This window comes from Corythoichthys intestinalis, chromosome 2, assembly GCF_030265065.1.
Source record: "Corythoichthys intestinalis isolate RoL2023-P3 chromosome 2, ASM3026506v1, whole genome shotgun sequence".
NCBI classification, from domain to species: domain Eukaryota; kingdom Metazoa; phylum Chordata; class Actinopteri; order Syngnathiformes; family Syngnathidae; genus Corythoichthys; species Corythoichthys intestinalis.
This window is the reverse complement of record NC_080396.1, coordinates 37,130,490-37,155,148: the sequence shown is the minus strand read 5'-3', so window position 1 is coordinate 37,155,148 and position 24,659 is coordinate 37,130,490. Positions and strand designations below refer to the sequence as shown.

Sequence of the window (24,659 nt, the reverse complement as noted above, 5' to 3'; positions counted from 1 at the left end):
TTGAACAATAACTTCGGTTTTTGGCGTCGGTAATCTTATTTGGTTTCTGGTTTCAGACAAAAATTGTCATTTTAGTGCATCCCTCATAGATACACAATTCTATTGCACCTATGCAACAAACTAATGGATTTAATTTTTGTGCTATGCCGCTGCCATTGACAGAAGAACAAAAAATATCTTTGTCATTAAAAAAGAAATTTTGACAAATGAAGTCAAATTGAAAAAATTCCCACAGCACCCCGAACTTTCATGGCAAATCAGGATTCCATCGTCAGGCACTCTGGTTGGGAATCTCTGCAGTGAAGAATGTTATACCTTGTATATCCTTAAAACCAAAGTGCCAAATGGCAAAAATCTTCAGAAAAGTGTGTGTGAGTGTGTGAGCATGCAAGTTTGTGTCCTCGGGAGAAACACCTGCCCACATACATAATACATGTATAGAGCGTACACACAGATCAGTGAATAAAACAGATGGTTGGCAGATTGTATGAGAACAGAAGTACTCAGACAGGTTAGTGTCAACTTCCTGTCATTTGACCATCTGTTAAGTTCACATAACTGAGAGGCAACACAATCTGAGTTGGGCTCATCCTGAAACATGCCACAAAACACAGTGTGTGTATGTATGGTGCACCTTAAGGATAGGCGATAATCTGTACGTGCGTTAAAGCCTCCAGATTAGTCAAACGCATGTTCGACTTTGAATAATCTTTATCACACTGACAATGAATGATGTCATCAGTGGAGCTCTGTGTGGTAATACTGTTTTACCTGATGAAGTCATGCAGCTTTGTGTGGCTGTAAAGACAGTTTCATTTTAGATCTTAAATGGATGTTTACATTAAACAAGACGGGTGCGTTAGGAAAGCTACTTTGAGGGTGGATGGAATAATAGATCAACATCTGAAAAGATACAGTAATTAAAAACTGTCACCTCCTTAAATGAGATCATGACTATCTTTAACTAAAAGATTATTGATGTGATGGGCACTATTAACTCATTGACTGCCATTGATAGGGACTGACGTCAAATCAATTTGAACTTGGAGGGCTGGCTGTGAATGATCACTTCCCATTGCTCTGGACGATAGAGGAAAGATTCAAGCTGTGATTCACAGAATCAGACAACGACAATTCATCACAACAGCCACTACAGCATACAATACGTTCACCATGAGGCACTTTTGAGACAATGTCTGGAAAGCAACCAAAAATTCTGAGTTCCTGATGATAAAAAAGGGTGAGTGTAAGGAATACTTCACTTCAGAGGACTGAAACTTACACGACCATCTCTAGTCCTACCTGGTGGAGGAAATTGCATTCATTTTTGGAACCGAGGAGTTAAATTATACCTGACGCGTCTGCGGTACAGATCCGCCAATATATAGCGGCGGGGCCAATCTGTTTCCATTCTATCATATTGTTCAAATTATACCGGCCGCATATGCACTACAGATTGACTGCACACCATCTCCAACGTCCCGGAGCCTGCTGGACGGTTTGGGCTACTTTCTATTTTTGCCGGAGACGCATCCGTCAAAATGGGCGGAGCCAGACCTGCAGTCAACAGGTCAGGTGCTTATTCACTGTTTAAACACCAGCGAACATGGACGGTGAACGATTCATTATGGAAGTGGAAAGTCAAAAAGTTTAAAAAGGAATCTGCATAGAACGCCATAGCAGAAGCTACTGTATGAGGATGGACAGTGAGTTATCCAAGTTACCGGTTATGTTATTTAAAACATTGATTATAATGCAGGCCAAAAGTATTGGCACCCCTGCAATTCTGTCAGATAATGCTCAATTTCTCCAACAAAATGATTGTATTTACAAATGCTTTGGTAATAATAACTTGCAATGAAAAAACACAAGAGAATGAAAACAAAAATTAAATCATTATCATTTTACATAAAACTCCAAAAATGGGCCGGACATAGGTACTGACACCCTTTGAAAAATCTTGTGATGCTTCTCTAATTTGTGTAATTAACAGCACCTGTTACTTACCTGTGGCACATAAAAGGTGGTGTCAATAACTAAATCACACCTGCAGCCAGTTCAAATGGATTAAAGTTGACTTAACCTCTGTCCTGTGTCCTTTTGTGTACTACATTGAGCATGGAGAAAAGAAAGAAGACCAAAGAACTGTCTGAGGACTTGAGAAGCAAAATTGTGCAGAAGCATGGGCAATCTCAAGGCTACAAGTGCATCTCCAAATACCTGCATTTTCCTGTGTCTACCGTGCGTAGTGTCATCAATAAGTGTAAAGCCCATGGCACTGTGGCTAACCTCCCTAGATGTGGACAGAAAAGAAAAATTGACAAAAAATTCCAACAAAAGATTGTGTGGATGGTGGATAAAGAACCTCCACTAACATCCAAACAAGTTCAAGCCGTCCTGCAGTCCGAGGGTACAACAGTGTCAACCCGTACTATCTGTCGGCGTCTGAATGAAAAGGGACTCTATGGTAGGATACCCAGGAAGACCCCAGAAGTGTCATCACTAAGTGTAAAGCCCATGGCACTGGGGCTAACCTCCCTAGATGTGGACAGAAGAGAAAAATTGACAAAAAATTTCAACAAAAGATTGTGCGGATGGTGGATAAAGAACCTCGACTACCATCCAAACAAGTTCAAGCTGTCCTGCAGTCCGAGGGTACAACAGTGTCAACCCATACTATCTGTCGGCGTCTGAATGAAAAGGGACATGAAAATGGTAGGATACCCAGGAAGACCCCACTTCTGACCCAGAGACATAAAAAAGCCAGGCTGGAGTTTGCCAAAACTTACCTGAGAAAGCCAAAAACGTTTTGGAAGAATTTTCTATGGTCAGATGAGACAAAAGTACAGCTTTTTGGGAAAAGGCTTCAATATAGAGTTAACGGGAAAAAAACAGGCCTTCAAAGAAAAGAACACGGTCCCCACAGTCAAACATGCAGGAGGTTCCCTGATGTTTTGGGGTTCCTTTGCTGCCTCTGGCATTGGACTGTTTGATTGGTCCATTTGTTGGTAGTCTGAACACTACCAACAAATTTTTGCAGCATAATGTAGGGCCCAGTGTGAGAAAGCTGGGTCTCCCTCAGAGGTCATGAGTCTTCCAGCAGGACAATGACCCAGAACACACTTCAAATAGCACTAGAAAATGGTTTGAGAGAAAGCACTGGAGACTTCTTAAGTGGCCAGCAATGAGTCCAGACCTGAATCCCATAGAACAGCTGTGGAGAGATCTGAAAATGGCAGTTTGGAGAAGGCACCCTTCAAATCTCAGCGACCTGAAGCAGTTGCCCAAAAAGGAATGGTCTAAAATTCCAGCAAAGCATTGTAAGAAACTCATTGATGGGTACCAGAAGCGGTTGTTCGCAGTTCTTTTGTCAAAAGGTTGTGCTACCAAGTATTAGGCTGAGGGTGCCAATATTTTTGTCCGTCCCATTTTTGAGGTTTTGTGTAAAATGATAATGATTTTTTTTCCCATTCTCTTTTGTGTTTTTCCATTGCAAGCAAAAAAATGAAGATATGACTCCCAAAGCATTTGTAATTGCAATCATTTTCTGGGAGAAATGGAGATTTATCAGGCAGAATTCCAGGGGGGGCAATACTTTTGGCCAGCAGTGTAAATAGTGTCACAACACCATGGTAAAAGAAAAAAAATTTCGGGAGATAATGGTCAGTCAAATCAAGTCCATCTCTTTCAGCTTCTCTGTTGAGTACAGTCTCCGTGTGTTTGTCATCGTTTTTAATGCCAAATTATCGCGCGCGATCACAAGAGAGATCACAACGGGATGGAGCTGCTGGACCGCAGTTGTGCGCAGCCGGTATGTTTTGTCCTATTTTTGACGCACAGTGGAGCACGCAGTCAACACGGAGATTGACGGATCCGTACTGCGGACGCGTCCGGTATAATTTGGCCTTTAGACGTTTAAAAAGTTCAAGTTATTTTTTTGAGGTTATAGTTTAGAGTTTTTGATAATGTGTATCATATTTCCTTCAATCATGCCATTTAAAGCAATACAAAGTGAAATATTTTACAAACAATATGCAAATAATCATTTCATCTGCTGCTACGCATGAAAAGGCACACAAAAGTTTGGCCCTCATGTTAAGACCCTTAACGTTTGTCTGTCCTTAGTGTTAACCATATTTCTAATTTAGGAAATTCTTGCGCAGTTGAGACATTGTTGCAAATCTCCAGCCGACTGCTGTGCCGATAAGTCAATTTTGGAGAGCAGCATAATGAAATATGACCGCAAAGAGCCAATCACAATTCATGATTAATCAAAATTTCAAAAAGCAAGTGCCCTTTAACTGATTCGCTACCATTATTAATCATTATCAGTGGTGTTACCAGGATGCCAGGTGTGGGTAGGCATTAGTCTAACCTGGGGGGCTAAAAAAAAAAAAAAAAAACAACAATGCTCAAGTAGGTCCGAATCCAGCGTAGGGCTACTGCACCTTAAAACATGTTTGGTTTTCTCCTTGAGATAACAGTTGTTGTGATTTGGTCTAAACAAATAGACATTGTTGCAAACCTGCAGCTGACTGCTGTGCCGATAAGTCAATTTTGGAGAGCAGAATAAAGAAACATGACCGCAAAGTGCCAATCACAATTCATGATTAATCAAAATTTCAAAAAGCAAGTGTCCTTTAACTGATTCGCTACCATTATTAATCATTATCAGTGGTGTTACCAGGATGCCAGGTGTGGGTGGGCATTAGTCTTACCTGGGGGGGGGGGGGGGGGGGGGGGGGGGCTAAAAAAAAAAAAAATATTAAATTAAATAAGCTACAATGCTCAAGCAGGTCGAAATCCAGCGTAGGGCTACTGCACCAAAAAACATGTTTCGTTTTCTCCTTGAGATAACTTTTGTTGTGAATTGGTCTAAACAAATAAAAGTTGATTTGATTTTATTTGACTTAGAACACATCCATAACTGAACAGTATGGACATGTAGGTGACATTTTTTTTTAGGTAACCTATTGTGGTTCCTCCGTTTTATTATTATTATTATTATAGTTATTCTTTGTTCCGCAGCCCCTTTGAGCTCAATTTGACCTCCTTAGAATGCTTCAAAATGCACCAAAATTGGCAGACAGGTCAAGACAGGTGCAATGTTTGATATCGTGTAAAGACAAATTCCAAATACACTATGTAGCGCCCCCTAGCAGTCATTCTTTGTCCCGCCAAAGTTTAGAGCCCTACGCTGACCCCCTCAGAATGCTTCAAAACTCACCAAACTCAACAGCCAGGTGAACACTGGTGAAAACTTTGATAAAATGTAGGGGTGGAAAAAATCGAAATATGCGTAAATGTGTGTAGCGCCCCCTAGGAACTAAACCAACTTTTCTTTTTTTTCTTTTTTAAGGTGAAAGAGGAGGTAACAACACATCAGCGCTATATGAATGGGATACCATACCCAGTGCCCAGACTGCCGTTAGTACTACATCCAGTTTTCTTTGGGTGGGCAGAGCATGTCCGTGGGTGGGCACTGCCCACCCCTGCCCCTCCCTGGTAACGCCTCTGATCATTATTGGGGTTTTTTGGTATTGTTTGTTTATATTTTTTATGAATTTGTAAAATTATAAATTAGTAAAGTGTATATAAAATAAAACGACAAGAAACAAAGCCCTTCTGGTTATGCGCCCCAATAACGCTTTAAAGTTGTTGCTGTTGTAGTTTTTATTAATTTAATTGTATTTAACTCATTGCCTGTCATTGACAACAGACGTTTGATTCATTCAAACCGGGAGAAATGGCTGTGAATGCTCATCTTTGAGTGCCATTGGCGGCGCTAGACGTCCAATCCATTTTTAACTGGCAGAGAAATTGCAGCCACCTCTTGCAGTCAAAATGGATTGGACGTCGAACGCCATCAATGACAGCTACAAAATTCAATGGGTGCCCACTGCCCTGTAATGGGCTAATATTTATTTGATCGATTGTACTTGTAATTCGATTTCATCTCAGTGTTTTGTAATATTCTTTCACACTTAATTTGTACTTCAAAAGTGAAAAGTACAACAATCATCACGCGAAAAACTAGAAATGCACGCGCGCGTCAACATGTGTTGGAATGCCAACTATTCCCGGAGCAGCTGTGCCGGGACAAGTTTGGCTTGGATTTGACCTCATGCCAGTGATTAGAACTCATTCAGTTCGGCTCGGAACAAGAAGGCGAAAGAGTTCAAAGAGCTGAAAAAACTGACCAGACCTTGTGCATGTTGCACTTTAACGTAACCATTTGAATAATGACCATGCACTCCTCCTTGTTCGAATTCAAACAAAACAAAAACAAATACAAGTGATCGAACCAATCCAAAAACTATTATGTATACAGTGTAATAGGGTTCATTCGCGTTATTTAATAAGGTGGAAGCTTAAAAATCAGAGCGTTTCCACAATTGTTTGACACGCCTGTCCCACACAAATGAGCGCGCACGCCTTCCTTCCATAGTTCCGAACCCCAAACACAATGAAACGCCTCGAAAGACGAGCAAACGGACTTTGTGGCTCGGTAACACTTACCTAAGCCTATCTCAGCTGATAGTCCGCGTAAAAACCTTCCAGACTGCCGGGAGTGAATCCGTCGTGAGCCGCACAACAGGTCCACCAGAAACCCCGCCCCGCCCGGCTGTGCTGCGCCGGTACTATCAACTGAGCGGCCTGGTAAATTCTGACGGATCGCAGATTTCGAGAGATTTCGGTAAAACACTGGTGCAGTCAGGGGCGCTGCCAGGGATTTTGGGCCCCATGAAAAGATATTACTTTGGGCCCACCATCAGTGCCTGGACACACACACACATTTAGAGTATCAACTACGTAATTTCCTGCATTCTGATGAATCTTTACACACTAATTTGTGCATTTTCTGCTTTAATTTAAGATGAAAATATATTTATGTAAACATACAGCGTATAGAGCAAAAATGAATAGACTGATATCATCTATAAGAAATGTACTGAAGGCCATCTTTTACCTTCTAAATATATTTTTATTAGAACTATTCTCAAAGCAAATACCATAATGAATAAATGTTTTAACTTAACTATACTACAGTAGACATTAACTACAATTAAAATAACATCATCTTTAGAATGGTATAACAAACAAAGCAAGCAGCAGATTTTTTGACCTTGTACTAGTCCTTCTCAACAAATGAGCATATTGTGATTAAGTTCAGTATTGTACTGATAAACATTACACTTATATATATTTTAGATTCATTACACACAACTGAAGTAGTTCAAGCCTTTTATTGTATTGATGATTTTGGCAAAAAATTCAAGAAAAAACAAAAATCCCTGTCTCAAAAAAAATAGCGTATTTCATCCGACCAATACAAAAAAGTGTTTTTTTAGTGCAAAAAATTTCAACCTTCAATTAATTATATCAGCTATGCACTCATCAATACTTGGCGGCGTGGCATGTAGGCAATCAGCCAGTGGCACTGCTGAGGTGTTATGGAGGCCCAGGATGCTTTCATAGCGGCCTTAAGCTCATCCAGTGTTGGGTCTGGTGTCTCTAAACTTCCTCTTCACAATATCCCACGTATTCTCTATGAGGTTCAGGTCAGGAGAGTTGGCAGGCCTATTGAGCACAGTAATGCCACGGTCAGTAAACCATTTACCAGTGGTTTTGGCACTGTGAGCAGGTGCCAGGTCGTGCTGAAAAATGAAATCTTCATCTCCATAAAGCTTTTCAGCAGATGGAAGCATGAAGTGCTCCAAAATCTCCTGATAGCTAGATGCATTGACCCTGCCCTTGATAAAACACAGTACACCAACACCAGCAGCTGACATGGCACCCCAGACCATCACTGACTGTGGGTACTTGACACTGGACTTCAGGCACATTGGCATTTCCTTCTCCCCAGTCTTCCTCCAAACTCTGGCACCTTGATTTGCGAATGATATGTGAAATTTCATTTAATCTGAAAAAAGTACTTTGGACCACTGAGCAACAGTCCATGGCCGCTGTTTCAGGTTCAAAAGTGGCTTGAACTGGGGAATGCGGCACCTGTAGCCCATTTCCAGGACACGCCTGTGCACGGTGGCTCTGGATGTTTCTACTCCAGACTCAGTCCACTGTTTCTGCAGGTCCCCCAAGGTCTGGAATCGGCCCTTCTCCAGATCTTTCTCAGGGTGCGGTCACCTCTTCTGGTTGTGCAGCGTTTCCTGCCACACTTTTTCCTTCCCACAGACTTCCCACTGAGGTGCTTTGATACAGCACTTTGGGAACAGCCTATTCGTTCAGAAATTTCTTTCTGTGTCTTAACCTCTTGCTTGAGGGTGTCAATTTTTTTACCCTGAAAACCCCCATTTACAGTCGTCGCGCAACCGCTTTTGTTTCAACCCAGCCGTAAAACTAAGGTAATTAATTATATTTATTATTCAAAATATCCGTCATTTTTAGCTTAGAATCATTAATTGATGTCTAATATTTCGTTTAAAAAAATGACTAATATATGCGAGTGAATAATTTTTTACTTTACACATTTTGACATCACAATAAAAAAAAATGGTGTCTGTAAAAAAGTCACGGATATCTACCTCATAACTATCGCTTAATTGTATTTTTTTTTTTTTGTTACTGTCGCATTTTCTCCGATATTAGATAATCAATCCAAACAAAGAAAAATTGGAAGAAAAAAAAACGTTTAAAAGGGGTCAACATATGAAAAAGAAAATTTCGACCACTCCTTGGTGTCTGCGATTTCTGCATCGCGGCCATTGTTATATTAGCATGTTTCACCCATAAAATCCCCAAAAAATCCAGCTCTGGCCATTCACAGTTGTGTCTTGATACTCAGTAATCAGGGTTGGGCAAGTTACTTTTAAAAAAGTAATTAGTTAGTTACTCACTACTTCTTCCAAAAAGTAACTGAGTTAGTAACTGAATTACTCTATAGTAAAAGTAACTAGTTACCAGGGAATGTAACTATTTCCGTTACTTAAAAAAAAAAAGAGTTGTTGTATGTCAAAGAATTTGAATTTTTCTGAGCAGTATTCGAGTCAGTTGAATAGAGAACAGACAGGTAGTTGGTAGAACCTTGTAATATTTATTGCACCTCACCAGCAACAGATTTATGCAACACTTGAAGTGCAACAAAAATAAACAGATTTGAATTGCTTACCACAGATGTCGACAAAAGCATTGCCCCGGGACATAAATGAAACTTTACATGCAGGTTCTTTCCTTTAATTTCGACCAACTTGAAATAGTGTTTATATCTCCACCTCATGACGTAAAGGACAAATTTTCCTCTGAATGCTCTGCCATCCTATCCCTCTGCATCTGTTTTGCGTGTGTGTGTTTGCCGCACGCGCTGTTCCGGTTTGTGTGTGAAAACACCGGCTCTGATTGGCTTACCATGACACATGACTCTAACCCTCAGCCAATCACAATCACTTCCATTGCATCTATCCAGGGGGTGCATTCAGATAGCCTCGTCTCCCTACTCCTCCCGTCACCCTCAGAGTGTCTGCCGTCCTCAAGATGGAAGCAGCATCAAGTTTATTGTATGGACCATATTCAATTATATTTTCATAATTTACTACAGGCCAATAAAAATTGGGCAGTGGGTCACAGTTGACCCGCGGGCCGTAGTCTGGACACCCTGTTCTAAACCCTCGCATCTTAAAATCACCTTTCCGAAAATATTTTGCTTTTCTTTAATACGCAGGTTAAAACACTAAATTATACTTTTTCAATGCATTAATCACATTATCGAATAAATTCAGAAATGCTTATACTAGTAGTCCTGCAATACACAGTGCTGCCCATTCTGGTGTATGCATCATGGCCACTTGAAGGCAGTATAATACATATAAATCAGAAGTATTAAGATTTACCGTATTGGCCCGAATATAAGACGGTGTTTTTTTGCATTGAAATAACACTGAAAAAGAGGGGGTCGTCTTATATTTGCGGTCTAGACATTATACCCATTCACGACGCTAGATGGCGCCAGATATCATTGAAGCGATCTTCTGTCATGACAGATCTCAGCTACTCTCCCCATTCACGATGCTAGATGGTGCCAGATATCATTGAAGCAAGCGATGTTCTGTCATGACAGATCTCTGAGAGAAGAAGCATGGAAGACGAAACCCAAGAATGCTGATGAATTCTGAGAGGCATGCAAGACTGCTTTCTTTGATGTTCCTGATGACTTCATCAATAAATTGTATGAATCCTTGCCGAACCGCATGGATGCAGTCCTTCAAGCCCATGGAAGTCATACCAAATATTAAATTTGGATTTCACAGCACCACTACTTAATTCGCTTATGCTATGTAACATATTTTTGTATTTCAGGTACATTTTTTGTTCAATTTTCACACTACTTTCTGTAGGCGACAAAACTTTTGTCTTGCCAAAATTTGACCTTTATGTCTTAATTAAATGATAAATCTTTTTTCAGTGAAACAAATATATTTTTGTACATTCAACATCATTTGGGAGGGTCTTAGCTTTAATATGAGCCATTTCTAAAACCAATTGAATAATTAAAAGTCAGGTTATTGGCACTTGTTTCTACAAAATGATTAAGCGACAAGACTTTTGTCAGGGACTGTACAATAACCCATTACAGAAATACAGAAAAAAAATCATTGAATTCTGGTGAGAAAAAAAAAGACAGAAATGAAGCATTATTCGTCCAAGACGCATGAGTGCCCTCTAGTGGAGAAAATAGTTCCTAGTTTGAATAGTGACTACTTCCTTCATAGTTACTAATTACTATTAAAGATGTCCGATCACGTCATTTTCAAAGTATCGGAATCGGCAAAAAAATATCGGACATGCCTTTTTATATATATATATATATATATATATATATATATATATATATATATATATACATATATATATATATTTTTTTTTTTTTATTTAAATCGTTTTCTAATTGTATATAACGTTACAGACAAAATGTCTTACACTCATCCAGAGTAGTTTTGGTTTAAAGTAGGGCTATCAAATTTATTGCGTTAACGGCGGTAATGATTTTTTCTTAATTAATCATGTTAAATAATTAACGCATGCGCTGCACGACCCACTCACACATTGTCGCGTTCAATCTATAAAGGCGTTGTTTTACCAATATATAGCGCTAAGCGCAGCGTTTAATGAGTAGAGAGAATTTTGACAGCCTTTGGAGCCTTTATTTATTTGGCTAAAGCCTTACATTCCCTCTCTCAGCAATTAAAATTAACATGGGAGGTAATGTGGGGAAGAAAGGTAGTAGTTGATCATTTTCCTAACACCCTATGTTCTTTCCCAACGCAGAGAAGATATATCAATTGGTGCCCCTACGCACAGTCATGGTTGCACTTCCCATCATGCATTTTGGTTGAATGGCTGCAGTATCATTTACTGAAAGCTCAACAAATACACTAGATGGCAGTATTTAGTCACAATATACAAAGGCACATTTGTCCTTTAAGAATTACAAGTCTTTCTATCCGTGGATCCCTCTCACAGAAAGAATGTTAATAATGTAAATGCCATCTTGAGGATTTATTGTCATAATAAACAAAATACAGTACTTATGTTCTGTATGTTGAATGTATATATTCGTCCGAGTTTTATTCATTTTTTTCTTAATGCATTGCCAAAATGTATATGATGGGGAAAAATTATCGGGAATGATTGGAATTGAATCGGGAGCAAAAAAAAAAAAAAGCAATCGGATCGGGAAATATCGGGACTGGCAGATACTCAAACTAAAACGATGGAGATCGGATCGGGAGCAAAAAAACATGATCGGAACAACCCTAGTTACTATTATTAAATTAAAAGGATCATATCTCCGGTTTTCTGTGGTCAGTTGGTTCCAAATAAAAAGTGGGAGAAAGGTTTAAATCCGCGTTTTTGATTCGTGTTGAGGACAGCGTTCTATGTCAAATACTTAATTTCTTACAGTGCTTGAAAGACGCCACGTGACTGAACAGGCTGGCGTGATCATACAACGGCGAGCTTGCATCAGATTGGTGTAATGGAGTCATGTGACTATTGTTGCGACGTCTCATTGGTGAAATTGGTAGAGCTACTCTTGGCATAGCTGGCAAAAAAATAATAAATGTAATACGGACAATAAAGAGGAAAAATGTAACGTCTGTTGTGTAGCCCAAAGTAACGGAGTAAGAGTAGCGCTTTTTCTTCACAGTATGGCTTAATAAAACTGCTCTTAAAAGTATATTTTTCTCAAAAAGTTACCCAAGTCATGGTAACGGAGTACATGAAACGTGTTACTACCCACCTCTGGAAATGGGTGTTTTCCATTGAATGATAGTGTAGTCAATGCTTATTGTTTGTAATATACAACATTTACATACTGTAATTCTCATTTTATTTACTTTGACAGTAACTTCCACTTCCAGATGAGAAGCAATAAACATCTTGAAGAATGTTTACTAAAAGGAGATCTGCATGCTTGTTTTGAGGTAAACTGCTACTTGCAAGTTAAAAGAGAAAAAATGGACCAATTAAAGGCTCGGATCATGAAATTTTGTTAAATCTCAAGCCACCACTGGATGACAATTCATCTCTGTTGATAGGAAACCTTGTCTAAATTTGGTAATTTTTTTTCAAAATCACAAATCGATACTAATGGTCAGTTACGAGGTCTGTTTTTTTTCCTCCCCTTTTTTAATTAATTTTTGATTATCGGTCAATCAAACATGTTGGAAATAGCTCGCGTTATTTGCAACTCTACTGCCACAACAAGCGTTTGTTTTCATGAAAATTCCTTGTTTTGGAAATTAATTGCACACATTACATGATACCAAAAGGCATTAATAAAGCATATTTGTCAATTGTCAGTCTGTCGAGTGAGATTATAGAGTGGAAAGGAATTAGGGGCATCGATTGCTGTGACAAGCAGTGTTCAGGCAAATTAGTAGGGGTACGAGACAACCAAGTGACATTCTAAGTTTTTATGTCGTGTAAGGCTTTTGCATATGCACCTGCATGCACAGGGCTAATGTACAGTAAACATGTATAGTATCATGTATGTACATTATGTATGTATTGTACACAGGAGGCAGTGTGGGTTGTCACAGTTGAGTCCATTTTACTTCTCAAACTTTTATTTTGAAAAGCATCTTAAAAATACAATCTGTCTTCTATCATTAGTTAGTGAAAAATAAAAGTCATCTATTGACCAGCTGATTTGATTCTTTTGAAAAACAAATATCGAAATTACCACGTTTAAAAACAATCTTCCGTCCCGTCTCGACGAATCTTGTCAAGACCCTGCAAAGAGAGACAAAAAAATTTATCAGCAGAAAGAAATGTCTGCTGATTAAAGCAATTGTTCAAATTAACGGGATGTCCATCATTGTAAGTGGCAGGCAATGAGTTAAGTGCAAACATGGAGTCGACCAAGTTGCTATTAAAACTAACATCGCAGCGGCAGACAAAGCTCAGTGACGCGTTGCTTTCTTGGATCAGCGAAGGCAACAAAAATGTTCTTACCCATCAACCCTCATCCCTCGTGTGACGGTCGGGGGGCGCCTCCCCGTGCCCCTCCCCCAGCAGGGCACAGAGCTCAGAGAAACGTTGCTGCATCTTGGGGATTCCAGACAGCTGACGCTCCAGACGCTGCTTCTCTTCCTGCAATGGTGATTAGAGGAGCTTGTTATTATGGTAACAACATCCGTGAAGAACAAGCACCCCAAAAAAAACAATAAACCGTGGGTGGTACTTCCTCCATACGGCAATCACATAGACGTGTTGTCATTGAAGAGGAAGCTGACCTGCAGAGATAGACGAGTGTTCTCGTCCAGTCGCTCGAATCGCCAACCGCCTTCGCCGTCAAACTGCAGGATGTGAGAGTGGTACTTCCTGTAGAAGGCAGAGGAAGCATTAGGGTAATTGCTCAGACACCTGCCGGGAGCTCTGCTGCCCCCTGCTGGATGAAATCTACAGATTCACTTGGTGTTCTCACATGAGGGAGGGTCTATGCGTGATTGAGAGCAGGGATATGCCAGCCTCCTTTGCAGCCAGAAAGATGCTTCCCTCCACGTCAATACTCACGGCGCTGGTGCACTCGTCCAGCAGAGCATAGCTGGGCCTGTACGACAAAAGTGACTGGCTTGAAATTAGTCATGTGACCACACCTGCAGAACTTGTGTTCTGGGGCTCACTTGTGGTAGAACATACGAGCCATTCCCATACGCTGCTTCTCTCCTCCTGACAGGACGTCCTTCCAGTCGTTGACAGACTCCCAACCTGGCACAAGCGCACAGTAAGTCTTTGGCTACCTTGCCCCAAAAACACAACCTCACACACACAGACACGAACACACCTCCCTCCCTCTCCAAGATGTAAAGAAGATGCACGGTGCAAAGGATCCCCTCCAAGTAAGAGTCTGTCATTCCTTTGTCGATCATCTGCTCTACAGTGTCTGGATAGATCACCTGATCCCTAAGTGTCCCCTCGGACATGTAGGGTCTGCACAGAACATGCATGTTGTCAAGCAGGAGAAACAATAACAATGGCAACAGTCAGAGTAGAGAAAGCCTATTGAATATTCTGAAACAGGAACTTTTTTTTTTCTTTTGCAAAGCGATCGGCACGACAACATTCATGTTTTCGTCCTTTTCATCATCACGAAGGAGTAGTGACAAAAGCTGAGTATCACCATTTTAAAGCTGAAGAACTTCAAAGTGGCCCTCGCGTTCTTAGATACCCTTGCATTGACGTGTTGTGGGAACAAAGTGTATATTTATTATTTAAACAAGTGGTTCTCAACTGCTTCACCTTGGGACTTTTCCTGTCCTAGCAAAGTCACAACTTACTTTTGTAAAATATTTTGGCTTAAATATAGCCTCTGAAAACACGTCTAATTTTTTTAAATGTTTAAATTTAGTTTGATATACCATCAAAGCATATTACTATTGGCCCTTACATTCTGTATACAAGCCACACTTTTTTTTACACTGTTTTCTTCCCCCTACTTTCAGTCTGCCTCTGAAGAGGCATCTTTTACAAGCTGTCCCAATATTTCATTTGAGCATTTTGCTATCTTTGTTTTTTACAAACCAGCCATGGTTCGACTGTAGAATAAGCTATATTGCACACACATGGAGTGCTAGTACGCATACCTCTGCGGGATGTAGAACATATGCTGTGGCTCTGGTCGCGAAAGAACACCTCCGTAAACGGGCCAAAGTCCGCTGAGGATCCTAAACAAAGAACTTTTGCCACATCCGTTAGGTCCCGTGATTAACACGTCCATGCCGTCGTCCACCTGACAACCAAGAGTCAGCACATCAACACCACCGCCCTCACCTAACGATAATACACTGCAAAATCTAATGTGTTATTTCAACTCAAATGGTTTTAGGAAACCCATTCTAAAACGTCATGAACAAATAAACAGGTAAATTATTCAATTTCATTGAGTTTCAGGGGGCCGCCATTTTACACAACAGATTTTTGGATGAACCCTCAGCCCATATTTAAAGGGACATTGGCTGTGAAATGTAAACAGATATTTGATGTCATTTTTGTCTTCATATGGCTAACATTTCCAAAGAAAAACAAATTACTGGAAACATTTGGAATGGTATTATCAGCAGTGTTAGGCACGTTACTTTAAAAAAGTAATTAGTTATAGTTACTACTTCTTCCAAAAACTAACTGAGTTATAAACTGAATTACTCTATAGTAAAATTAACTAGTTACCAGGGAAAGTAACTATTTCCGTTACTTTAAAAAGAAGTTGTATGTCAAAGAATTTGAAATTTTCTGAGCAGTATTCGAGTCAGTTGAATAGAGAAGAACAGACTGGTAGTTGTGTTATAGAACCTTGTACTATTTATTGCACCTCACCAGCAACAGATTTATCCATCACTTGAAGTGCAACAAAAATAAACCGATTTGAATTGCTTACCACAAATGTCGACAAAAGCTTTGCCCCGGGACATAAATTACACCTTACATGCACGTTCTTTCCTTTAATTTCGACCAACTTGAAATAGTGTTTATATCTCCACCTCGTAAAGGACAAATTTTCCTCTGAATGCTCTGCCATCATATCCCTCTGCATCTGTTTTGCGTGTGTGTGTTTGCCGCACGCGCTGTTCGAAAACACCGGCTCTGAAGTACGTCCGCTATTAGTCTCGGGCGTTTACGTCACAGAACGGGGGCTCACGTGAGATTTGACAACAACGCAGCCATATTGGAAGCAGGTCTGGCTCGTGGGACATTAAACTTTAACTTGCCAGTTCGATAAAGAGACAAACTCATTACTAAGGCGAAGAACAGATAAGTGATAAAACTTAAGGATGTGAACAATGTTGACCCTTACGAGCAAGCCAAGACAAATGGAGTGAAGATGTCGACGGGCTTCCACAATTACGCGAAATGGACATTCTGCTGTATTTGTTGTTTGGTGTATGTTACTAAACTCATCAGCGATTTCGAAATTACAAATCGCTACACAGCTACGAACAGTTTTGCTGCGGATGGGTGCAGGACCTGCACATTATGACAGTATCAAACGGCAACTCCATCGTTCTTGCAAAGGTAGGCTATGTGTGTTTACTATTTTCATTGCCATGAACCTGAACGCACCCCAAGTCTTGGATGACAAATAAACAGAGCAGAGTAGATTCGCTACGGCTGGTAGTTTCTCCAATTTATTCAAAGTAAGTAATGCACTGCTTTTGACCGTCAGTAATGGTAACGGTGTTGTAACTGCGGAAAAAATAGTTAGATTACCACGTTACTGAAAAAATAACGCCGTTACTTAGCGGCGTTATTTATAACGGCGTTATTCCCAACACTGATTATCAGTAGACCTCTGTTCTGTGTGCGTATGTGTACATGTGTTTGTGTGATACCTGGATGTCAAGGCTGGACACGACTACATCGCCTGTCGGCGTGATGATCGGCAGGCTCTCACAACGAATACCCTTCTCCACACCGACAACCTGACCTGCAGCAGGATCACAGTTATGAAGCTACACATAAATCCCGTTTTTCTATTTGTTGCTAACACTGGTTTTGTCTTGCCTCGCATCTCAAGATGGCCATAGACTCTTTGGCCGTGCTGCACCACTGCTTCCCCTGTTGGCAGGCCCTGCTCTCTGTCTGAGGAGCGCCGGTAGATCCCCTTCCTGACGTCCTCAAAGACATCAAACATCTCCGAGACCCGAGCAGTGTAGCCAGCTAGCTCTGTGACCTAGACACACAGACATTAGCTTGACTACTAATAAATGAAAGTGATGTGACTCTAAGAGTGCAGTAGGTGCACCTCCTTGTAGGAGCACATGATCCTTTCAACGGCGTCAGCCCCGGCGTTGAGGAGGTTTCTGGCTGTGGTGAAGGCTTGCGTTCTCTCACTCACAAGCTCCTCCTCCTTCATCACCATGGCCGCTTGCTTTACCTCATCAGAGTCTGACAGTATGACGGGGGTCAGAGGTCATGCAGCCTAACAAGCAGCCAGGGCACATACACTGTGCTCACCATGTTCAGAGTACCCAGTGGCAGTGATGATGGGTACTGCAACCATGACGAGGCCCGAGGCACTCCACACGTACTTCATGAGAAACTGCTCCAACATGACGTACCACAAACGCTTGACCAGGATCTGGTTGATCTGATTGGACAATGACTTGTAGCTCCTTTGCAGCTGCGCCATCTCCACCTGCGAATTAGAAGCACCCCAAGTGAGTGGAATACATGAGGGGCTGTCAAACAAGGGGCAAATATTACCTGGTGTCCACCGTAGAAGGCGATCTCTTCGGAATTGGCGATGATGCGCGAGTGCATGTGCCTCAGGTCGCCTTTGCGCCGTGCTTCCTCAGCCACTAGCTTTCCAAAGCGCGGGGAACAGGAGCGGAGCACTTTGGCCGTGAGTGCCACCACCAGGCCGGCAATGACCGAGGGCCAAGTGGTGTTGGCCCCTGCGTGGCAGACAAGAACAACTGCTGTTGCTACGTCTGCTGCCCCAAGATGTCAGACATGGTGGCGAGCGAACACCTTTGGAATGGGCAGTGCGAAACAGTGTGTAGCAAGTGACGGCCACATCCAGGATGGGCTTGGTCAGGTTGGAGTAGAGGTGAGCCACCGAGGCGGAGAACATGACAATGTCCTCCGTCAGAGACTGGTCCGGGTTTGACAGGCGGCCGTCCATGTTGCTGACTCGGTAATACGTCTGACACACATCACATCAGACAGTCTCAGGTTTTGATACTTACAGTGGGGATTACAAGTATTTGATACACTGCCAATTTTGCTGGTTTTCCCACTTGCAAAGCATGTAGAGGTCTGTAATTTGTATCATAAGTTCTCCTCAACTGTGAGGGACGGAATCTAATACAAAAAAACAGAAAATCATGTTGTATGATTTTTAAAGAATAAATTTGCATTTAATTGCATGAAACAAGTATTTGATACATCACAAAAATCGAACTGAATATTTGGTACAGAAACCTTTGTTTGCTATTACAGATACCAAACGTTTCCTGTAGTCGTTGACAAGGTTTGCACACACTGCAGCAGGGATTTTGGCCCACTCCTCCATGCAGATCTTCTCCAGAGCCTTCAGGTTTTGGGGCTGCTGCCGGGTAACACGGACTTTCAGCTCCCTCCCTCCATAGATTTTCTATCGGGTTCATATCTGGTGACTGGCTAGGCCACTCCAGGAACTTAAGATGCTTCTTACGGAGCCACTCTTTAGTTGCCTTGGCTGTGTGCTTTGGGTCGTTGTCATGCTGGAAGACCCAGCCACGACCCATCTTCAGGGCTCTCACTGAAGGAAGGAGGTTGTCAGCCAAGATCTGGCGATACATAGGCCCATCCATCGTCCCCTCAATACGGTGCAGTCATCCTGTACCCTTGGCAGAGAAGCAGCCCCAAAAAATGATGTTTCCTCCTCCATGTTTCACGGTTGGGATGGTGTTCTTGGGGTTGTACTCATCCTTTTTCCTCCAAACACGACGAGCCGAGTTTAGACCAAAAAGTTCAATTTTGGTCTCATCCGACCACACGACCTTCTCCCATTTCTCCTCTGGATCATCCAGATGGTCAGTGGCAAAACTTCAGACGTGTCTGGACATGCACTGGCTTCAGCAGCGGGACCTTGCGTGTGCTGTAGGATTTTAATCCATGACGGCCTAATGTGTTTCCGATGGTTTTCTTCGAGACTGTGGTTCCAGCTCTCTTCAGGTCATTGACCAGGTCCTGTCGTGTAGTTCTGGGCTGATCCCTCACCCTCCTCATGATCAGTGATGCCCCACGAGGTGAGATCTTGCATGGAGCCCCAGAACGAGGCAGATTGACCGTCAACTTGAACTTCTTCCATTTTCTAATAATCACTCCAACAGTTGTTACCTTCTCACAAAGCTGCTTGATTATTTGCTGCTTGCTTATTTTCCTGTAACCCATCCCAGCCTTGTGCAGGTCTATTATTTTATCCCTGATGTCCTTACACAGCTCTTTGGTCTTGGCCATTGTGGAAAGGTTGGAGTTTGTTTGTTTGAGCATGTGAACAGGTGTCTTTTATACAGGTAACAAGTTCAAACAGGTGCAGTTACTTCCGGTAATGAGTGGAGAACAGGAGGGGTTCTTAAAAAAGAACTAAGAGCCGAAATATTTACTAGTTGGTAATGTATCAAATACTTATTTCATGCAGTTAAATACAAATGTATTATTTAAAAATTATACAATGTGATTTTCTGGATTTTTGTATTAGATTCCGTCCCTCACAGTTGAAGAGAACTTATGATACAAATTACAGACCTCTACATGGCTTGCAAGTGGGAAAACCAGCAAAATCAGCAGTGTATCAAATACTTGTTCTCCCCACTGCAACTCTAACCATTGACCAGCACTGTGCTACCTGGTCACTGAAATAGAGCTGGTAAGAGTGGGCAACCAGCCGGCTCCGGAAGTGAAGGGTCAGTTGCCCTTCCAGGAACCTGATGGCACTGTTAATGAAAGTGGCAGGTACAGCCACCAGGAGCCACTTGAGGAGTTGCATTAAGAAGGCGCGAGGGTCCTTTTTCACAATACACTTGACAATCATGCCTGGAAATGATAGTGAGGGACGAAACTAAATCAGAAGCCTCTTTTGATTATAGTCATAGAAGCAGGAAACATATAAAAAAGCCATTTCCCCTCTTCGAAAGGAAGTTCAAGGCTGGGCTTTTGATAACAGACAGACAACCAAACACAAACTAACCATCCAACGTGGCGACATAGATGGACAAGAAGGTTCGGGACATGAGCGTGAGTGAGTGCAGGACGAGCACAGCCACCTCAGGACACAGTAAACGTGGAAACAACAACTTCAACAGTCCAGCGAGTCGCACAATGAACTCTTTGTTCACTGATGGAGACCTGCTCACACACATAATGAGATTATGTAACGTAGTACTGTACGTAAATGGTTTATACACATATTTCATGCGATTAAGGTAACCTGTTTTCGCTTCCTTTTAGTTTGTCCACATTTGTGGCAGTGGACTCACTGCTCACGCCCACAGATAGCTTAGCCCCACCCTGGAGATCATAGTCAAATGAATTAATGTATACGTGTTTGAGCGTGATTGCACATGGGAGCTTGTGTCCTACCTGTGCCCGCCGCCAGACGTACGGCAATAGTTTTTTGACGGCATATGCTGTTAGCAGAGCTGCCGCCAGACGCCGAAGTCGTGGGCGCTGCCTCAGTTGAGTGGACAGCTTCTGATAGGTCAGATGCATGTTGACAGACAGCCAGCTTCCACCGATGACAAAATAATAACCACAGAGGGCTATGGGGAGGGCTATGCTATCAGCAGAGAGATGGCCACGATGTCATGACGACCTTTGGGAGTCAAAATGATTAAATGATTGTATCTGTTTGCGTTGCAGGTCAATGTTGACGTCGACCATTATTGTTTCATTGGATGAAGAATCAGCACACTTAAAAACCCATCAAATTGTCTACTATTCTGTTCACAGTCATCGGGGGGAGACTTGCAGTGCAACTGGAGGGCACAGTGTTGCCTTGAGAAATAAGTTTCATTTCAAGTCCTCTTATCTCATCTTTCCCCATTGAATTGAAGCACCATGAATCCAATACCTTCCCCCCAAAACTCGCCGAGAACTCGCCACTAAGTATTTTCACAGGTCGGTTGCCTTCAAGAGAACACATTTAAAGAAATCTTGAAAAATATTTTCTAGAAATATTCCCAAAAACAAATAGGGGAATCCACAAGACCAATATGTGGGATAATTTATAAAAACATAGCCAAATGGAATTTTACTAAGTCTTACAATAGGGTGTAGTACAATCCTTTGTTCAGATTTTGTTATAGACGATATGTATATTAAGGAAATGAGAAATATTGTAGTATTGTCTTTCTGCATTCGTTGCTCCACATTCTTGTTCAAATTGCTTAAAGAATGATAATAATAAATATTAATAAAGTGCAGCTATCCCTGCTATTTGTTATCCAAGCTTTGTTTTTCATTGTTTTACGATTAACTGATCACCAGGCTAATCCCTAAATGGCATTTTGCTTGTAAAAGTTCACACAGTGCAATTTCTTACATTTTTTAAGCCCTGTGTTGTGCTACACTGCAAAAACAATGTACTTAAAATATTCGTCAGTAATTTACTGAAAAAGAGTGAGATGGTCAATATTCACTTTACAAGTCCATTTAAATTGTAAGCATTTCAAAGTTCTACTTGTGCCCTTAAAATTTCAGATTAGAGGCAACTTCTAATTAAAGGGAAAAAAAAAAGGCAAGCTTGAGTGCGCTACAGCACATTACAGGCTGAGGCTGTGAAGAAGGGCATGCATGCCCTCTGTTGGCTAACTCAGGAACAATAAGTCTGCAATTAATTAATAAACCCTGATACAAAATATAAAAAAGCTGGCTCCAAGAATCAAAATATACTGGGTAAGGGCATAGGTTTGCATAGGGACGGTAGGGACATAACACTACCAACTTTTCAGGATCCTCAAATTGTCCCCACCAACTTTCGGGCAGCTTTATTTGTATTGTACTAGTATAAGGAGTTCAGTTATGTAGGTAATTTAGATGGTCTTTTTTATGTTTTAAGGATAGAACGGACCCTACTATTATTAAGTGATATATTTACATTATTTTCTGACTTACATTTACCCCTTTTCACTTGCTGAATGTGCCGGACCGTTATTATTTTAATTAACCTCATATGCACGTTTGATTGGCTGATGACATGCCCCCCTCCCCACACACACACATACATACACATGCACACCCACACAGCCCTGACAAAAATACAACATGTCGACAACATGCCGCCTCCTCCGACCCCTTTGAAGAGGAGGGATATTAGAAGTTTTTTTGGGCCAGCAGCAGCTACTGTAAGAAATGTAAAAGACGTCAAGTGTTGTGGACATGGGAAACACATCACTAATTTTGCTACTGAAAGTCCAACCTGCATCAGAGTTAGCATAACATTAAACTGTGTGAACATGCTAACCTGCAAAACTCAAGTGGGAAGCTGCTTAAAGAGAAATGTCCCGTATGTGTTTTATGCTGTTAACGTTAGTTTTTTTCAGTTATATTTATTAATTTAGACAGACAATGTTGAGTGGTCTAAGGACAAATGTTTATTTTATTTATTTATTTATTGCATTCGTGGACAGTTAAGAGATTATTAATAGGTTTGTATTTATTGTGTATGTTGAATTTGCTAAAAAAAAAAATCCAGAAATTTATTCTGGAAGTTTTCAAGAATGTTTCTTTAGTAGTTTTTGAAAACAAAGGTTTGAATCAAATGGTGTATCGGTTGAACCAATACGTATGAAAGTTAGTATAAGTCAAAACAGATTTATTTTGCATTGATCATTTGGCCTATCAATTAATTAGATTCATATTCATGAAAAATGTTGCCCTGGCCCTCATTCATCCAATCTGTTTGGGTTTAATAATGTCCCTTCCTAAGCAAAAAGTGTACATGCAGGTTATGCTGTTATATCGTCCCTACCAATGTTGAAACCAAACCCACGCCCTTGATACTGGGCCATGCTACATTGATACAAACTTTCAAGACGATCGGTTCACGAATACTAAAGGACTACGACTTCAAAGTTAGTGACCACAAGAAGAAGAAAAACAACCACTACATGCGTGGCCACTTGACAGGCTTTCAGCCTGTAAAAAAGCTCTTCTGGAACTATGGTGAGGATGGTTAGGCCATTCCTGAAGCAAATGTGTTGTTTTAAATACACGTTTAATTATTGGTTTTCCCCATTTAGTTTTGCAGTAAATTTCAACTGGGATTGGCATTAAACAGCTTGAAACTTTTTTTTTTGTAAGAATCGCCCATTGTCTGCCAAACTGCTGCTGCTTATTTTGAAAGGTGAGCTGTGTTTGTTACCACCCACGTTTTGCAAATCAAAGTAAAAAAAAAAAAAACATCTTTAAAAATAAAATAGGTCATTCTTATCTAAAGGCACTAGTCAAAACTGTCTTCGACCATGTGATCAGTTTGTTGACCTCCAACACGGAGGCTCGTGACGTCACGGAAAAAACATACTTTTGAGTTTATTGTTTATACTTGTGTAACAAGCGTGTAATTACTCAAGTATGACGATGACACATCAGTCAGCATGGGTGTCACGCGAGGCGTGCAACGTCACAGTTCACTTACTGTAAAAAAGCTTCTCTCCTTGTTTCCTTCCTCGTCTCCTCCCTTCCTATCACAGTCAGAAAAAAGAAATCAAGTCTTGCACTGGTCTACAATAACACAACAGATTGTTGTTCCTGGATGAGCACCATTAGCTCGCGGGTGACAGCAAGCGAGCTCCCGCCGCCGCGTTCCGAGTGTGAACTTCGAGAAATGTTCCTTTCCGACGAATAGTTCCGTCAGCGGCACCGACGTGCAGGTTCAGAGGCAAACGGCTCGGCCGGGTTCGGCAAATGTCGGACAGTGGTGCTAAAGCTAACAGTCGAGCAACTTTGTTGCGATCTAAGCTTGAAGGATCTTGCTATTTCCGGTTCAGTCCCCTTCATCTGATTCTTCAGAGCGGCACATACGCATGAGGCGCATCTACACGTGTGGACCACGTAAAAAAACTGGTGTTCTACGAAGCCGATGGTGCAAGTAAATGTCGCCAACTACAGTGCAAAGTTATGGGTTACCTTGGAGGAGCGGCCGCGTTCCAACACGAAAAACACATACGTCCTCTCCTGGCGCACACGCTTCCTTTATTTCGTCACCAACAAAAACTTGACAGCACACAAAATCGGTTTGCGCTAAGTGACGGCTTTAACGCAACACTGGGTAACTTTTCAAGTTTTCAACCTTTATAAAATATTTTCATAACATTTGTGATTAGGGGTGTGACAAAATATCGAAATGGTGAAAATCGTGATACTTTGTATCCCAAAAGGTTATCGATATGCTCCTGCCAAGAATCGAGATATCGTTTTGAAAAGGTGTCAATGTCTTAAAAATAAAAATGAACCAACAAATCTTCCACCATAATATGGTATAATAATTAGAGATGGGGTCCGATCACGTCATTTTCAAAGTATCGGAATTGGCAAAAAAATATCGGACATGCTTTTTTTTAATATATACATATTTTTTAATTAAATCGCTTTCTAATTGTATTTCACGTTACAGACATAAATTGTTACACTCATCCAGAGTCTTTAGTTTAGGCTTAAGG

At 41.2% G+C, this 24,659-nt stretch overlaps 2 protein-coding genes across 3 annotated transcripts in view; both read right to left on the bottom strand.

Annotated features, from left to right (window-relative positions):
- Nucleotides 1–6,685, bottom strand: part of plxnb3 (plexin B3) — a 110,815-nt gene extending 104,130 nt beyond the window's left edge. Inside the window, exon 1 of the mRNA XM_057818766.1 lies at nt 6,520–6,685. The gene's annotated coding sequence lies outside the window, so the exon portion shown is untranslated. The remainder of the gene's footprint in view (nt 1–6,519) is intronic.
- A 6,344-nt stretch (nt 6,686–13,029) lies between these two features.
- abcd1 (ATP-binding cassette, sub-family D (ALD), member 1) lies at nt 13,030–24,195 on the bottom strand. Of its 2 annotated transcripts, XM_057830387.1 has the most exons (18): nt 23,761–24,195; nt 23,636–23,681; nt 20,429–20,812; nt 20,189–20,346; nt 19,847–20,034; nt 17,986–18,160; nt 17,719–17,909; nt 17,470–17,650; nt 17,258–17,400; nt 17,017–17,185; nt 16,845–16,939; nt 15,102–15,247; nt 14,303–14,448; nt 14,142–14,226; nt 13,943–14,068; nt 13,752–13,839; nt 13,471–13,608; nt 13,030–13,248 (listed from the first exon to the last, which is right to left on the bottom strand). In XM_057830387.1, the coding sequence occupies exons 3-17, from the start codon at nt 20,707–20,709 to the stop codon at nt 13,474–13,476; spliced, it is 2,307 nt and encodes a 768-aa protein (XP_057686370.1). In that variant the 5' UTR covers nt 20,710–20,812; nt 23,636–23,681; nt 23,761–24,195; the 3' UTR covers nt 13,030–13,248; nt 13,471–13,473. The 2 variants fall into 2 exon arrangements, with proteins under 2 accessions (XP_057686370.1, XP_057686371.1); XM_057830388.1 differs by lacking the exon at nt 20,429–20,812 and having other exon boundaries at nt 13,033–13,248; nt 23,761–24,194.
- Between the last annotated feature and the right edge of the window lie 464 nt (nt 24,196–24,659).

What these genes read in the sequence shown, in the direction of transcription:
- abcd1 (XM_057830387.1), bottom strand. Translation starts at nt 20,709, where the DNA reads ATGCATCTGACCTATCAGAAGCTGTCCACTCAACTGAGGCAGCGCCCA. An exon ending in TCATGTGCTCCTACAAGGAG is followed by an intron (nt 17,186 to 17,257) that starts GTGCACCTACTG and finishes CTGTGTGTCTAG; the next exon opens with GTCACAGAGCTAGCTGGCTA. An exon ending in TGGCCATCTTGAGATGCGAG is followed by an intron (nt 16,940 to 17,016) that starts GCAAGACAAAAC and finishes ATCCTGCTGCAG; the next exon opens with GTCAGGTTGTCGGTGTGGAG.